The 19,087-nt window shown below is 29.7% G+C and overlaps 1 protein-coding gene across 1 annotated transcript; it reads left to right on the top strand.

Annotated features, from left to right (window-relative positions):
- The first annotated feature begins 13,735 nt into the window (after positions 1 to 13,735).
- On the top strand, positions 13,736 to 16,002 carry LOC115699922 (protein FAR1-RELATED SEQUENCE 5-like). Its single transcript, XM_030627469.2, has 2 exons — positions 13,736 to 15,582; positions 15,666 to 16,002. The coding sequence occupies exons 1-2, from the start codon at positions 13,736 to 13,738 to the stop codon at positions 16,000 to 16,002; spliced, it is 2,184 nt and encodes a 727-aa protein (XP_030483329.2).
- Positions 16,003 to 19,087: the final 3,085 nt, after the last annotated feature.

Raw genomic sequence — 19,087 nt, 5'->3', positions numbered from 1 at the left:
TTAGTGATAAGGACGGGGAGAGAGATGATGAGGAGGCCGACAAAGAAACTAGCTCGATGAGCACTTCAAATGAGGATCAGTTTGAAAATGAAAACACGAGAAATTTGGAGTTTGACAACCCGCCTACCAACAATCAATATGAGGTTGGCCCTGTGGATTTGACAATGGTAGAAGACATCGGTCATGAAGGTCAATGCACCTCGGCCATCAAAGTTCTCCTTGCTTCAAACGCGTATCAAAAGACCGAAAAAAGATTCCACTCAAGCAAGGAATTGTATGTGGACACTTTCCAGTTGAAGGAGCCAGCAAGCGAGATTGAATTTAAGCTGTCAATGTTCATTTTCGGAAAAAATTTTGATAAAGGGTAAGTCTTTAATTAGTAGATTGGTAGTTGAGTAAGACTGTGTATTAGTATTACCATATATTGTACCTAATTCCATTGTCTCATTGGCAGGTACCCTTTTGTGAAATTTCAAAAACTTGAACTTTTTCGGCAATAACTACTGTGCTTGAAGCCTGGAATGGAAATAACTGATTCAGTAAATGTCTTCATTAATATTTATCTGTTCTAAGCATTATTAGAAGGAAAAAAAAATACTACGAAGAGATTATGCTTAGTGGCATGTTGATTTGTGCAGGTTATTAGTTGCTACGCACACTTATTGATGCTGAAAGAACGTGAAGCAGCCCCAGATGGAGTACCGAAATATTGGTTTATGCCTTGTCGGGTCTCTGTAAGTCTCATTAGTATTAATATGAGCACGTGTATTTATATTTTCTATTCAAACTGTGTGATTTGTTTTATAAACTTTATTTTATTTATTAGATAAATATTTTTCAAGTTTAACTGTCACATCTACATAGTTCCTTACTCTTTATCCCTTGAATAATATAATAGTAATAATAATAGAGCCAAAACCTTTTCTCCCAAGCTGGGGATCCAACACAACTAATCACTGTATATGCTTAACTTTTGCATCTTATTACATGGTTTAATTCAACCAAAAATTAAAGAAAAGGGTTCCTCTCAAATAGAAATAAATAATCCAACATATTTTCTTAAACAGAATAATAAACCAATACAGATCTACAACAATAAGAATTATTTAATCTATAGCATCAAATGAATAATTAATTATTACATGTTTTCTCTGTTGATGGTTGTAGTTTTATTCCCAAATATTGGATTGGTTTCAGCTATTGAAGCATGGAAAGAAGTTCAAACTTTCTAGAAATTAAATCCCATAATTTTTACCCTAGTTCCAAGTTTTAATAGAACTCTAGTATGAAACTAAGCTAAGGGGGTTTTGTGTTGTTGATCATTTATGTTTATACAATTCTACATTAGTTTTTATTTATACCCTTTACTTATTTATGTCTAAAACACTTAAAGAATGCTTTTTTCCTGTCATTTGTTTTATATACCAAAGTGTTTTATTATTTTTTTACCAAAATATGTTATCTTTTGATATAGAATAAAACAAAAGAAATCTGCTTCTTCTCGGAGTTTTTCACTACTCTGCATTCTAAGCTCTTGAATATTCCATTACTTGATATCTGCATAACAATAATAATGGTTATGATTTTTGTTTAAATAGCATGAAAATCTTGGGTTGTCATGCTCTGTTAGCACTTGGGCAAGACAACAAAATTGGAGGGATCTATTTTACGGCAAGTTGGCAAAAACTGAACATGTAATGACCCTTCAGTTTTTTTTTTTAATCATTTAGTTAATTATAATGATGTTATGGTAATAATTAATTTCTGTCCCTTTCATATGCAGATGTGTGTCCTGCTCATATGCAAAACTAAAACTCCCCACTGGTTCATGTGTGACATAGACATGTTGGCGAGTAAGGCATTCATTTGGGACGGCCTGAAAACACCACGCGGGAAGGATGTGAAAGATTTCCGTGTACGAGCTGCTTCTAAAATGGTACTTACTTTCGATTGTTTCATTTCACATTCTAGGTTCCAAGTTTTTTTTAGATGACAACTAGAATCCAAGTTGAATAACGAAATTATTAAGTAATTTAAAGATCTTCATCTCTTATACCTTGCAGTTAAGAACACTTGATGATCTTCTCCAAGTGGATATGGCTCTGGAATTAGGAGAGAAATTTAACTTTGCATCACTTCCCCTAGATTACGCGAGACGAGTGCCGCAGCAAGATAATGGGGTAGATTGTGGAGTATATGTAATGAAATTCATGGAACATTTCTTCAATAGAGGCAATGTTGCTGAAATTGATGTTGAGGTATTTTTTCAAGTACAAGTGATTGAAATTAGACTTAAATTGAAAATTTCATATAGTGGATAAGCAATAATTAACTAATATTTGTTTTGTCTTCCAACTTTCAGCATGTAACCAGTCAAGACAGGTTTAATATCATGATGAATCTAATTCAGCATCCAAAAAATGAGTGTAGGGCTACTGTTTTGGCAGATGTTGCTGAGATGTATTCAGTAACAATGTCTTAGATGTTCCCCCATCTACTCCTGTACATACTGACAAGGAATTGGTTATCAAGTCTCCTGAGAAATCCCCTGTTGATCCAAGGTTTAAAAGTAAGAAGTCGCGAGCGAAAAACATGGTGCCTTCGTCGTCAACTAAGTCCAGGAAGAGAATGTCCAGCGGCAGTAATCTGACTATGAGAGACTTGGTCGGAGACAATGAGTAGCATTCGAGTACTTTTTAATTGGAAGAATACTTGGTTATTTTGTCTGTAGATGTTTATTATGGAACTATTTGCATTAGATGTTTATGCTTTGATATGCCTTTTAGAATATGCATTGTTAAGCAATTATATAATTTGTATATGTAACTACCTTGTGGGTCTTGTATATGCAAGACTTTAACCAATTGTAACCAAATATTGTGTTACAATATATGATATGCATGTTTAGTTATGATCTTAGATATTATCTGTATAAGTTAGAAATAATTTTTCTTATTTAAATAAATATTTAGGGTTTAGTTCTTACCTCAACTTAAGATTTTTTACACAATACAACTTGCTATTTTGCAACTATACAAAAATTGTTTGCTTGTAATAATTTAATTTTATTCACATTTTCAAAAACTATATTATAAATATGCATAGTAAAAAATTTTATATTAATTAAAAAGAAAAAGTTTAACTCATTGTCCTTTCAACTCTTCATGATAAATATTACTAAAAAAGATAAAATAAACTTTTACAAGAAAACTGAAACCAACTTTGTTTAATATTTTGAAATGACAGCCATTAAGAAAAAAAAGCAACTAGATATAAAGAAATCACAACTAAATAACTATCAAATTTAAGTTCTTTTTTTCTTCCCCTTCGAACATAATTCATCAAGTCGCATCTCCAAACGCTTTGTGTATTGGCTCACAACTTCACGTTTGAGGGTGATAAACTTAACATCCAGTGCAGCAAGTCCCATGTCCCAAGCCTTCTCTTTTAGCAACCATTCTTCATTAATATTGCAACATTTGGCTTCGGTATCCATAGCTCTTCTTTCCAGCTCAATGATTTTTTTCCTCAAAGTATCCATCTCTTCTTTAACTTCTCGGAGCTCACTTGATTTTCTCAACAGTTCTAAATCATTGTCAAAATACTTAACCTCAAGACCATTGAGATACTTTAGGGCATCTTCAGGAAGTCGGGAATGAACTTTGGGTGTATATACCTCTCTAAGAATAATATCATCAATACTATTATTTTGTTTAAGCATGGGATTGAAAGTATCATTAGAGGATGAAGCTTCACTCACCATTTTTTTTTTGTGTGTTGAAGGAGTTCTATTCAAGCTAGTGGATGAAGAAAAATGTGGCTTTCTTAAAGTAAAACACACCTATTTATATTAATCTCTTTCAAACTTTTTTACCATTAGATAAGACTATTATACATTAGTGATTGTCTTGGTATCAAAACCCAAAGTAAAGCAATTAACTCTTACATGCACGTCACTTTGCTTTTGTTGTGTTTAAAGTAAAACAAAATGATATATAGTACATAAAGTTGTAGGTTATATTTGCTAAAATTAGGATATAGTACCATTGATAAGACTACACACTAATTATTGTGTTGCTCAATAATAAACTTAACCAGGGTACACCAAATAGTAATAACTCATAGGCCCCCTAGCTCATAACTCATATATTATATCAGATAAAGTTGTAGTTTATTTCAGTTTTTTTTAAGTAATATTATATCAGATAATGTAATATTTGCTAAGATATAGACTATATTTGTCTAATAATATCTATATTACTTATTCATAATATATATTCACTCACTGACGTGAGTATATTAATTATGTATAAAAAGTATGTGATGCATGACCCAATGTTTACTATGCATGACAAATTTTTAGTTTATTTTTTATTTATATTTTAATGTCATTCAAAGGCTATTCAATTCTTGCATGCATCACTTTGTTCTTATTGTGTTTAAAGTAAAGCAAAAAATTATATAGTACATAAAGTTGTAGGTTATATTAGCTAAAATGAGAATATATAGTACTCTTGATAAGACCACACACTAGTGATCCATTAGGTGAAACATACTAAACTAATATAATAATAATTATAATAAATATAATAATAATAAGGATAATAATAATAATAATTTATGACATTTTTTTTTGTAACCAACAACATAATACATTAATATTATAATAAGAATCCATGATATTAATTATACATTACAACATATTAACTCAAACTACTGATTACATAAGTTTAATAAGAAAAACACTCATATCATGGATTAGTTATACATTTTCAATACAACAATAATTTTATTAGTTCAACACAAATTAGGAATAACACAAATTTCTTAAGTAACTTGATCTCTTTACTTTGGTCCTCAATTTTTCTTTCCAACCTCTGCAATACTACATTAGCTCCAACCAGAACATATGGATCCATTCACTCGAAAAAATGACATACCTTACAAGAATCTCGATCCTAAAATAAAAAATTTAGAAAAACAAAAACATGATGATAACCCATAGCTTAAACTTGTCAAGAAAATCTATTTTATATATATATTTTTTTTAAAAAAAATAAGTGTAAGGAAAACTTACATAGTTTCCACACCCCCAAAATCTTCTACCAGGGTTCTCTTCACTCCTTGAAGTTCGGCACACCGAATATGTGCCACAATGGCACTTTGGACGAGTATTGATAGAAGTCACAAGAGAGGAAGACATAGTTAACTTAAAGAGTTTCTATATGTAAGTGCAATATAATAGTAAGTGTTATTCTAAGCATTCTCTATTTAGGGGTATTTATATAAGACATATCACTATACCAAATGTGTTTTAAAAATATATTATTATATAAGTGTCCTTTTGACATTATGTGGTATATTATTTTATACAGTTAACTAGATGCTTTTTGATTTTTTTATTATTATTTGTAAGGTTTTTTTCAAAGGCAAATAAATATTAAGAAATAGTTGTTAATGTATATTAAAATAGATGACAACTCAAAATACATTAGACATAGAAATACGAAAATAATACATTCAAAACATGAATATGGTAGTAACTACTTAAATCAAACATTCTTCACACTACATAATTCAACATCACTAACACCTCATCATAGTAAATTAGAGTTGACTAGGGACCTGCTGTTTTTTCAGATCCACTGTCACCACCAATCATCATTTCAAGGTTTCTTTTGTATTGAGTACATGCTTCGTGCTTCATATGTACCAAGGCCCTTTTTAGTCTATCAACGTCATTCGCATCCCTAGAAGATATTTGTCGACGGATTTTTAAATCATGCTGTAGATTTGAGATTTTTGTTTTGTAATAAGAAACTTGTGATACCAAAAGCTTTTTCTGTTCATCGGCTAGCAATATTTTTTGCTCGGCATCCCATAGCCTCTTCTCAATGTGATTAAGATAGCGTAAAGGAGATGGAGGTAGTGACAAATGGTGCACGAATCCAGAATCGCTATTTTCATGAGAAGATTTATTAAGTGAACCTGTAGAGGGTATTGCTTCATGATTTTCCATTCGCAATAAGTATGCAAGTTATAGTGAACTAGTAGAGGGTATTGAAAAAATAAGGATTGAGTTAAAGTTAGGAGGTGAGATAAGTTTGGTAAATGGTAATCTTTGTTTATTGAGTAGTGAGATATATACATATATATATGGAGATGGATGATTATTATATACCTAACTCTTTTGTCTTTTTTTGTTTTGTCTTTATTTATTTATTTATTTTGCTTATTTGATTATTAATAAGGATGTAGTACCATTGATAAGACTACACACTTGTCATTGTGTTGCTCAATGACAAATGTTAGACCAAATATTAATATCTACGGGTGTACATCGATCAGTTTGGTCGGGATATAGTATATTTTTACCAACCCAATATAAATGTCGGGTTGCAAATATCTAATTTAAACCAATCTTAATTTTTTAATTTTTTATTGTTGTTAGTTTTGGGTTTTCAAATAAATAATTTTAAAAAATAAATGTATAGCATATGTCTTTCAAGATTAAAATAGTTATAGTTTAAATTAATGTTAAAAAATAAATATAAATTGAATAAACATTAAAGTATTAAACAACATTTTTCAAAAAATAAAATAACATTAAACATCCGTTATGCATCCCCGATCATCCTGACATGACTACTAGTGGAATCACTATAGTTGACTAGAACCGATCTTGGTCAAAGTTACTCGTTGCTTGCAAATCATCACTATCGGGTATCAATCGTCATTAAAATTCGATTTCCATAATGACTGGGGGCGTTTTAGGAAGGCATGTACAATCCGTTCTTAAACCCCAATCATCCCAGCAAGACTATTAGTGGATTCACTATAGTTAACTAGAAACGATCTTGATCAAAGTTACTCGTTGCTTGGAAATCATCACTAGTAGTGGATCAATCGCCATTGAAAGTCTGTTTCCATAATGACTGGGGGCATTTTAGGAAGGCATGTACCATCCGTTATGCATTCCTCGATCATCCCAGCGTGACTACTAGTGGATTCACTATAGTTGACTAGAACCGATCTTGGTCAAAGTTACTCGTTGCTTGCAAATCATCACTATCAGGTATCAATCATCATTGAAAGTCCGTTTTCATAATGACTGCTGGCGTTTTAGAAAGGCATGTACGATCTGTTATGCATTCCCCGATCATCCCAGCGTGACTACTAGTGGATTCACTATAGTTGACTAGAACCGATCTTGGTCAAAGTTACTCGTTGCTTGCAAATCATTACTATCAGGTATCAATCATCATTGAAAGTCCGTTTCCATAATGACTGGGGGCATTTTAGGAGGCATGTACAATCCGTTATGAATTCCTCGATCATCCCAGCGTGACTACTAGTGGATTCACTATAGTTGACTAGAACCGATATTGGTCAAAGTTACTCGTTGCTTGCAAATCATCACTATCAGGTATCAATCATCATTGAAAGTTCGTTTACATAATGACTGCTGGCGTTTTAGGAAGGCATGTACGATCTGTTATGCATTCCCCGATCATCCCAGCGTGACTACTAGTGGATTCACTATAGTTGACTAGAACCGATCTTGGTCAAAGTTACTCGTTGCTTGCAAATCATCACTATCAGGTATCAATCATCATTGAAAGTCCGTTTTCATAATGACTGCTGGCGTTTTAGGAAGGCATGTACGATCTGTTATGCATTCCTCGATCATCCCAGCGTGACTACTAGTGGATTCACTATAGTTGACTAGAACCGATCTTGGTCAAAGTTACTCGTTGCTTGCAAATCATCACTATCAGGTATCAATCGTCATTGAAATTCCGTTTCCATAATGATTGGGGGCGTTTTAGGAAGGCACGTGCGATCCGTTGTTAAACCCCGATCATCCCAACAAGACTATTAGTGGATTCACTATAGTTAACTGAAAACGATCTTGGTCAAAATTACTCGTTGCTTGCAAATCATCACTAGTAGTGAATCAATCGCCATTGAAAGTCTGTTTCCATAATGATTGGGGGCATTTTAGGAAGGCATGTACAATCCGTTATGCATTCCTCGATCATCCCAGCGTGACTACTAGTGGATTCACTATAGTTGACTAGAACCGATCTTGGTCAAAGTTACTCGGTGCTTGCAAATCATCACTATCAGGTATCACACGTCATTGAAAGTCCGTTTCCATAATGACTGGAGGCGTTTTAGGAAGGCACGTACGATCCGTTATTAAACCCCAATCATCCCAGCAAGACTATTAGTGGATTCACTATAGTTGACTAGAACCGATCTTGGACAAAGTGGGATTTAATATTAAATTAAACTAATAAAGATACTTCATAAGAGTACTAGGCAACAGAAGCAACGACAAAAAGGACTTTAGGAATCATTTACCTGGCTCTCAATTTTCTATAAATTAAACTTTTATACATAAAATTTATACTTGTTTATTTATATCCTTACATATTTTTATTTCTATTCCTATAAATTTTATAATTTTCATATTATACCACGTAATAATTTTACTTATTTCTCTATATTTTTATTTTTCATCATATTTTCAAATAATTTTATTTTATCACTATAAAAATATATATATTTCACTAATATTCTTTCAATTAAAAAAAAAAATCCCCCACTAAAAATTGTGGCTTGCTCATTTCTAAAACAGTAATCACCTTTGTCATTTCCATAAATTTAAGACAAATCAAATTATTAAATTACTAATATTATTAATCAAAGCACTAAATTTACTTATTGGTTACAAATTAGTCATTGAATATATATATATATAACTATATATATATATACTTTGAAATTTCTTGCTGTGATAGTATATAATTTCTAGAAAAATTATTGTAAAAGTAATTTTTTTTTTATCAAGTCTTATTGTGTTTGAGGCGTTGAGGGTTTTGTCTTGTATTGCTTTGCATTTATTTGTTTTCTTTTTCTTTTTTTTTTAGAAATCTCTTTGCATGCATTTACATTATTCATATTTATGATTATTATTTCTTATAAATGGTTTGAAGTACACCCATGGTATTTGGTGTAGCTTGGTAAACTTTCCAATTTTATGATAGTGACCATTTTTTTTATTTTGTAATATATTTTAATTTCCTACATACCAAGAAATTAATTTTTGTATGCATATTATTGTTTATTTGTGTATAAAGTAAAAAAAGAGATATATAATACATAAAGTTGTAGGATATATTTGCTAAAATGAGAATGTGGTACCATTGGATAAGACTAAACACTTATCATTGTTTTGCTCAATGACAAGTCTTTTTCCAATGCTCAAAGTTTGACCAATACATTGATATATTTATAATAACATTGTCTCCAACTAAGAGCCAACGTCCTCTTTTTTTTTTTATTTATATTTTAATTTTCTTATTGTGTTTAAAGTAATATTATATCAGATAATTTAATATTTGCTAAGATGTATACTATATTTATTTAATAATATTTATATTACTTATTCATAGTATATATTCACTCCCTCACGTGAGTATATTACTTATGTATTAAAAGTATGTGATGCATGTTCAAAAAAAAAAAAATAATAAGTATGTGATGCATGACTCAATGTTTGCTATGTATGACAAATTTATTAGAGGAGAGAGAGGGATGCCCATGTTAAGAAATTAATTCTTTGTCCAAGACGCAAGGGTTTACCAAAACAATAAATTATATAAAGTGATTTTGTTTCTGCAAAGAATATGACCGTTTTTATTTTATTTTTTATTTATATTTTAATGTCATTCAAAGGCTATTCAATTCATGCATGTCACTTTGTTCTTATTGTGTTCAAAGTAAAGCAAAAAGTTATATAGTACATAAAGTTATAGGTTATATTAGCTAAAATGAGAATATATAGTACTCTTGATAAGACCACACATTGTTTCAAAAAAAAAAATAAGACCACACACTAATGATCCATTAGGTGAAACGTACTAACCTAATAATAATAAACAACATAACACATTAATATTATAATAGGGATCATGATATTAATTATACATTACAACATATTAACTCAAACTACTGATTACATAAGTTTAATAAAAAAATACTGATATCATGGATTAGTTATACATTTTAAATACTACAATAATTTTATTAGTTCAACACAAATTAGGAATAACACAAATTTCTTAAGTAACTTGAGTCCATTTTTATATATATTATTTATTGTATTTTAATTTTTTATTGTGTTTAAAGTAAAGCAAAGTACCTACTAATATGTAGTACTATTGATGAAGACTACACATTTATTGTTGTGATAAGACTACACATTTGTTCTCTTCAATGACAAACTTAAAATTAATAATATATTAATTTTGTTTCTTCATTTGTTTTGTTTTTTATTACTTTTCATTTGTTTTGTCTTTTATTACTTTGCATGGTTTGAAGTACACGCATGGTTTTATTATTGTTTTTGTAAGCTTTCTTATTTTGTGTTAGTGATAAATACAAGCTTTTGTCCAGAGGTAACCTATACAATAACTATATAATATGACCTATGTTTTTTTTTTTTTGCTAGATCACCATTATTATATTATATTTTATTTGTATTTTAATCACTTCATGCATGTAATTTTATTTTTATTCCTTTTAAAATTAGGTAAAGGAAGAATAGTACATAAAGTTGTAGGTTGAATTTGCTAAATAAAGATATAAAACTATTGGGTATTAAGGGTTTTTCTTGAAATCACAATGGGTCTTCCATTGTCTATACAATTGTTTTGCTCGACAATTGAGAGTGACATTGTGTGTGTATATAAATATAGATATTTATCATTTGTAATTGCCTCACCACTAAATCAAATTTATAAGCCCATAACTACAGTATTTGTTTTATCACCAAAAAATGACTAAGACCAAATCCATTTCCAAAAACCTATTCCCTACCACTAACTCTTGTTACGACTCAGCTAAGAATTACAGCCCGGACGCCCATGTATGTCCAATGAACTTAGGGACTCCTTCATCAATTTGCAAGAAATCTCCTCCATCTTCCTCTCGGTCAAGGAGATACCGGTCTCAGGCGACAGAACCTTGCTCCAATTGTGTCATGTTGCAGAGCACTCTTAACTCAGTGAATGCTTCAAAAAACAAATGTGCTGAGCTGTTAGATGAGGCTCGAAAGAGGATTATCGAGCTTGCTTCGACCATGTACCAACAAAACAAGCTCCAGGGTCAAGGAAGTGACCAAGTGAAGACGGTGGAAGCATTTTTGGAAGCTGCCAATGACTACCTCAGAGGTGAAGCGAGAGTCCCTGAGGTGATTCATCTCGATTGAGGTCTTGGGAACTCGCCTTTTGTGCACCATTCACTGGCCCCATCCTCTCCAAACCTATGAATGGTCTTACATTTCTCTAAATTATGTTATGATATTTTGTTGTGTTTTCTTATTATGGTATGCTTTATATTGTTTTTCTAAGAGTATGTTGTGTTTTAGTTTGTGTTCACGTGTTTATTAGTAACTTTAGTTAGTATTGAGTCATGTCCTCTACAGTACTCTTAAAAGCATGCATGCATGCATGTTGTAAAAGGGTATTCTCTATCCCTAGTATCATGTAATCTCTTTTTTTATTAATATTATTAATGATGATCTTATATATATATATATCTAAGTGCAATTTAAAACTTTAGAGATTAATCTATCAATTATGTTGAAGAAATGTACTGTGCTCTTTCTTTTTTAAATCACTATGCTTTTGAACTACTGTATTATTATATTTTCTTCAATACACTTTTTTTTTTTTTTAAAAAAAAAAAGTAATATTACACATCAGATCATTTAATTTGGAGACTATATAGACTATATTTATCCAATAATATCTATATTACTTATGCATGGTGTATATTCACTCTCTAACGTGAGTATATTACTTTTGCATGAAAAATATGTGAGATTACACTATATACATTCATGGGTATGGAAAATGACATTATTTCTGATTCAAAAGGGAAAAGAGAAAATGACATTATTATTATTATTATTATTATTATTATTATTATTATTATTACTATTTTGGAAGGGAATTAATACAATGACGTATGGGACTAAATCATCTTTATCTGGAGATTTCTTATGTGGTAATAAAATCTGGGCGATCATAAAAAATATATGCTCTCAAAATGAAAAAAGAGAAGAAAATTAAACATTAATTATTCCTGTGATTAATTGTGTTGTTTCCAAAAAAAAAAAAAACCTATAATACTAAAAAAAAAATTGACAACATCACAAGATTAAAAAATTTACGTTATTTATCTAATTACCATAACACTATTTATTTATCTAAAATCTTTATGACTAATAAGATATGATACTATGTTTGAGTTCACTAAAGACTATTACAAAACTATGTTTGATTTATGGTAAACATAGATGTTGCTTTAAAAGAAAACAATAAATCTTGATATTGGGCCTAGATACATAGTTAGATTATGGCCCAAAATAGGCCAAGCAATTGACTAGCCTATATACATTTATATTTAACTATAGCCTATATATTAAATTAAATTCTTGTGTTAGTTTCATAAATAACTACACCAACCACACCACCTACAAGTGTACAAATATGAGGACCTCACAATGGCAAAATTAAACAACTAAAAGTAAGTACTTATAAGAAGTTATTGATCTCACTTTCATTCAACTTCTTTCTATAGTGTCATTTGGTAGAGTTTTGGTGGATGAATAAATCTCACTCTCACTCACTTGGATAGTCTTGTAAGTCTCCTATTACAATTATAAAGGTATGTCTTATTAACACAATATCTTATTTTGACAGCATGTGCTTATCTTTTACTTACCATATAAATAGAGTCTAATATTGAGTCATGGATTCAAAGCATGTTCATTCTATGGTTATTACATATGATACAATAACATAGATAAGTATATATTATCCAAGAGACAATCTTCATAACAAAAGAAGTGTTAAACTAAAAGAAATGATTGTGTTGTTTCTAAAAAAAAAAAAAAAAACTATAATACTAAAAAAACATTGATAACATCACAAGATATTAAAAGATTGCATTATTTATCTAATTCATGAAAATAGATAGAATATTTACTGATGAATATTTAATTACCGTCACAATAGTTGAACGTGTTAACTAATATAAAATTTATTTTTCATAAAATCTTTATGACCAATAAGATGTGATACTATGTTTGAGTTCACTAGAGACTATTACAAAACCATGTTTCATTTATGTAAACATAGATGTTGCTGTAAAAGAGAACAATAAATCTTGGTATTGGGCCTTGATATTGGGCCTTGAAAACAATAAATCTTTTACTTACCACATAAATGGAGTCCAACTATATTGAGTCATGGATTCAAAGCATGTTCATTCTATGGTTATTACATAATATATATTTTTATAAATGTAAGATTTTTTTTTAGGTAAGAGCATTATTTATTTTTTTTTTGTACATATGAGAGTATTTTTTTAATATTTCAATTGGTTAATTAATGAAAGTGCATGAAATTACAATAGAACGTATATGAAAATAGTATGTTTTTTTAGGTAAATTTGTTCTTCACTATTTGCAATACCATTGACTATGAGAGTTAGTACAACAATAAAGATTACTGTTAGTAGTCAAAACAGAAAAGCTTAAATTATGTGTCAAATATTTAAGGAAAGTCATCAACTTCATTAACTTTAATATGTAAGTTAATGTGTTTTCATCATACACTTGAATGACTAATATTCATTTTATTGAATTATTAGGAAAAGTATGACGGACGTAGATATTGCCTCCAACTCTCACTGGCAAGAAATTTTGGACACACTTCAACTATCCAAATCAGTTGCAGAAATAGATACTCATGATATTGAAGGGAAAGAGATGGTAAGTCTAAAAATGTGGGAGGCATTCTATTATACTTATGCAAGATGGAAAGGTTTCAGTCCTAGAATTGACGATACAAAATCCAGGAAAAGTGATGGAGAAATATACATTCGACGATGGGTTTGTAACAAAGAAGGTTTTCGGAAGGAGAAATTTTTGAACATGCCAGACAGGAAGAAGCGACCAAAAGAAATAACACGTTGTGGGTGTCAAGCTGCGTTACGAATCCTTCGGTTACAAAAAACAAATCTTTGGCGGTGTCAAGAATTTGTACCATTTCATAATCATGATTTGGTAATACCATCACAAATGCAATTCACTCGGGCAAACCGCGAGGTTCCTGAAGTAGTAGCTGCACAAGTAATTAGCATGAATAGATGTGGTATAAAAACTTCTTCCGTTGTAGCACATATTGCCCTACAATCTGGAGGGTATGACAATCTTCCTTTCCAACTAAGAGATGTGTACAACAAAGTGGCTAGTTTAAGAAAGCAAGAGAACATATCAAGTGATGCAGAAGGTACATTGGGTTTCTTAGACGGCTTATCATCAATGGATCCTGAATTTTACGTCGAGTACAAGATTGATGACGAAAATCAATTAGCATTCCTTTTTTGGGCTGATGGTATGAGTAGAAGAGACTACATGTTATTCGGGGAAGCTATTGCTTTTGATACAACATACCGCACCAATAAGTATAATAAGCCATTGACTGTAGTTGTTGGCGTCAATCACCATTTTGAAACTTGTGTGTTCGGTTGCGCAGTTTTACTTGATGAGACGGAAGACGCTTATATTTGGTTCTTGAGGGTGTTCCTTGATTGCATGGGCAACAAAAAACCAAAAGTACTCCTCACTGATAATGATGAAAGGATGGGATTCGCAATCAGACATTTGTTACGAGACTCCACCCATCGACTTTGTGCATGGCATCTAGGGAACAATGCCGCAAAGAATATTAAGATTCCAGATTTCAACAAAGGCTTCTTTGACTTAATATACAACTACTACACAGTGGAAGAGTTTGAAGAAAAATGGGCCGCTTTGTTGGCACAGTTCGGCCTTGAAGAAAATTCTTGGTGTCGTACTAAATATAACACACGTGGTCAATGGGCAGAGACGTTCTTAAGAGGGGTTTTCTATGGAGGCATGCGAACAACCCAAAGATGTGAGTCTATGAATAATGTACTCAAGAGATTCTTACTTGCTAATTACAGTTTACGAGAGTTTGTTTCACAAATTACCCATGCTATTGGCACAATGCGCCATAATGAAGCCGCTAAAGATTTCAAAAGCATGCATACCATCCCTCATATTCCCGCTGGTAAGACAGATTTCTTGCAAACATATTACAAACAGGCTGCCGCAATTTTCACCAGAAACATATATTATAAAGTAAAAGAACAGATTGAGGAAGAGGAACCCTATTCAATTTCTCATCGGGAAGATCAAGGGGATTCATACCTCTTCTCTTTAGCTAGATTCCAATACGGTGAGATAAGACACCGAGTCTTATATAACAAAGAGAAGAATGAGTTAAATTGTTCGTGTTTGTTGTTTGAGTCCGATGGTATTCCATGCAAGCATATATGGTGTGTAATGAAAAGTCTTGACATTCGAGTTATACCAGAATCCTTAATATTAACTCGTTGGCGAAAGGATGTCAAGACTTCTTCCTCTACACAAGTTGGTGAACACTCATCTGAGCATCAAAAGATGACCCAATTGTCAAGGTAAATTAAAATTAAATTAGCAAATAAAATTCTTTTATTCTTATTCTATTAGTGTTTTAATTATGATTCATATGATTGTTCAGGTTTGGAGCGCTCAATGCTTATTCAAACTCAATGAATTTCTTTGCATCACACTCAGAAGCAACATTCCAAATGGCAAAGATGGAGTTGGAAAAACTTAATACCATCTTTAGGGCGTCTTACGAGGAGGGACAGAATAGCCAAAACTCACAACCAACCACAACATATCGTGATAATCCAAACATAATCCAAGATCCTGTAAGAGTGAGGACGAAGGGCATTGCCTCAACGAATTCTAGAAAAGGAACAAATGATGGAGTACAAGGAGGTAGGCAATGCACACTTTGTGGAGGTCGAGATCATAATAAACGAACTTGTATGAGAAGGACAGGGGTCTAAAACTCATACAAGACCATGATCATCTTCCACCCATGCATGTTAAATACATTCCACAGTAAAAAAGACTAGTCCCCATTCTTAAGCCTTCAATGAAACATCTAATTCTTATTTTATATTGTTATTGTAATTTAATTATGTGAGACCATTAGTTGTCATTCAACCAACTTATATGTAAGACTACTTCAATTCAACATATATGTCATGGTATTGTGGCTTTATTATAGTGAATAGTTTGAGATAGCTAGATTACTTATGCATAAAACCTAATGTTAAATTACACGTGTTTATCATACCCCTTTAATTATGAATGAAGTATAAAATTGAATAAATCATACCATTAACGTTATAGTTTAGTTTATGACATATATTTTCCATATATATATATTTTAGCAATAGTTTTATTAGTTTTAGTTATATTTTAAAAAAATAATTTTAGAGAAACTAAAGAAAATATTATAATTAAGTATAATTTAAAAAATAAAAAAATTATTAAGTTTAATTATTTTAAATTTTTAATTAATATGCCAATTAATATTATTCTTTTTTCAAAAAAAAAAAAAAAGAAATCACCCAGTTTAATTACCATGTTACTTGTACTCCTAAAGAAAATTCTGATAAACTAATATTTTTCATACATGGTCTATATTTACCCAGTAACATCTATATTATTTAGGTGTGGTTGATATTCACTCAAAAACGTAATAGATTACTTATGCATGAAAATTTAATGTGAAATTACACTTATATCCCTACCTAGCACATATAAAATATTTGTGTCAACTCAACAGGTGAGTATAACCGGTTATATTAGGTTAATATTGTCCTTTATTTATTATTTATTGGCTTAAAATAATAGTTGTCAGAAAAAAAAATTAAAGGAACACATGTCACTTTTTTAGATTGTACTATGTTTATTGATATAATATATATATATTATTTTTGTGAGTCACTAGTCACGCAATTGATACAATGCGTGACCACATCCAAAGCCTATATAAATATATATATAAATTTGCAATTGGCAATATAAATGCCATATAAGAGGTATGGATCTTATATGAGATAAGATAAGATATATTGTAGTGAAAAGAGAATGAGCCATAGAGGCTTTTGCAATGATTGAAACGGTAAAAATTAAATTTTATTGTAATTAGTTTGACTATTATTATTTTTAAAACTCATGATAACCGTTGCTATATCCATTAAATCAATTAAAATGAAAAGACATAGATGTTATTATTTTTTTTAATTCTTTGTCATTAATATTGATTAATAATTACTATAAAATAAAAAAAAATATTAATAAAAATCTAAAAATTAGAAAAAAAGAGAGAGCAAGAAAAATATAAGAAAGTTCATAGAGGTTGCCACCTCATCAGGCCTAACAATAGCATTATAGATTTACTGCGCTTTGCGCAGTTTAAATAGTTTTGTAAAATTAATATACAATAGCTTTAATGTTTTCTTTAATTAAAAAAAAAAAATCACCTCTAATATTTTTTTTATGAATAATATGAAGAATTATACATAATATATATGTATAAAAAAATGTCTCTCTATAATGAAAACACAAATAAATTATAATACAATAAAAATAAAAACGACTTATAATGATATAATTTTTTACATAATTAAGAAGCATCATTTTTTATTCATTATTATAATAAAATTCAAACTTTAATATAGTAAAATATACATTTTCAACATGATTTCATTATTTGAAGCCTTTTATAATAACTGAAAACTGTATATATAAATAATTTTTATAATTTGTTTGGATATTAATTGTATAAGAAAATATTAATTTGAGTGTAAGATTTTTTCTTTTCTTTTTTTTTTTTTTTGAAAAAGTGTGTTAGAAATTTATATGTAATAATTAATTTCATAATTTTTCCTAAAAGGAAGATTATGAACATTTTTATTAAATGATAGGCACATCATTCTTTTTTAGTGTTATGTACATTAGTTTTCTGTACAAATTAAATTACTTATTATTATTATTTTTAATATTTATAATTGTTTTTTAATAATAAGTTAACTTATTATTAATAATGACAGACTCAGAATTTAAAGTGAGGGAGTGTAATTTTTTTTTTAATAGGAGGAAAAGTAAACTTAAAAAAAAAATTGTTAGTGGAATTTGAACCTTTACCTCTAACAAATATGTAACTTATCTTAACCATTACACCAAGCCTACTATTATGTTTATAAATATAATCTTTTATTACAAATATATGTTGTAACTAAATAAAATATATATACATTTTTTTCCTATATTTTTTTACTGTCCTCACTTGCTACAATGTGGGTCCGCTCCTAATTATTAATATAAATTATTTTAATTGATAGATTATTTTGTGTCTACAGTTAAGAAAAAAAGAGGACTATTTAAAAATATGTACAAAAGAACTTACTTTAATGACTGTGTATATCCAAGAAACATATCAATTTTTTTAAAAATAAATATACATTGTTCTTAAAAGATTTTCTATTTTCTTCGCTTTCTCATTTTTCTTAATGTTTATTTTTTTATTAATAATTTAATAATCTTTTATCATTTATCATGATTTAATAATAATATTTTTATTTAAATGAAAAGTGTCTTTTCATTCTCTTAACTCCCATTATCATTTATCATTTAATAATAATATAGCATTTAAAACAAAATTTATAAGAAAAATGTATTTGGTAATAGGTTTTTTTTTCCTTTATTTAGGGTTAGATGACTTTTTTTTAAATAATTTTTTGCAATTACTTCATTACTCTAGAAATGAACGTTAGTGTTTTACTTCTATACATTAATATAAATATATATTTTTTGAATGAAAGGAAAAAATAGCAGTTTTTTGTTCAAAATTGGCAAAATAGCATAGTTAACTATTGGGTTTTGTTTATTTATTCATATAAAATATCAAAATTTAATTGATCGATCATATATATAAAATATATTTATATACAAATATTTAGAAGAAAAAAAATATTCATATGAGAGAGAAAGAAACCATATATGAGAGAGAAAGAAACCATGAACACACATAAATGGGGGATAATAATAAACACATTTCACTTTATTTGGAGAAAGTAA

This window comes from Cannabis sativa, chromosome 8, assembly GCF_029168945.1.
Source record: "Cannabis sativa cultivar Pink pepper isolate KNU-18-1 chromosome 8, ASM2916894v1, whole genome shotgun sequence".
NCBI classification, from domain to species: domain Eukaryota; kingdom Viridiplantae; phylum Streptophyta; class Magnoliopsida; order Rosales; family Cannabaceae; genus Cannabis; species Cannabis sativa.
Note: the sequence above shows the minus strand (reverse complement) of the source record. Positions and strands in the feature narration are given on the sequence as shown.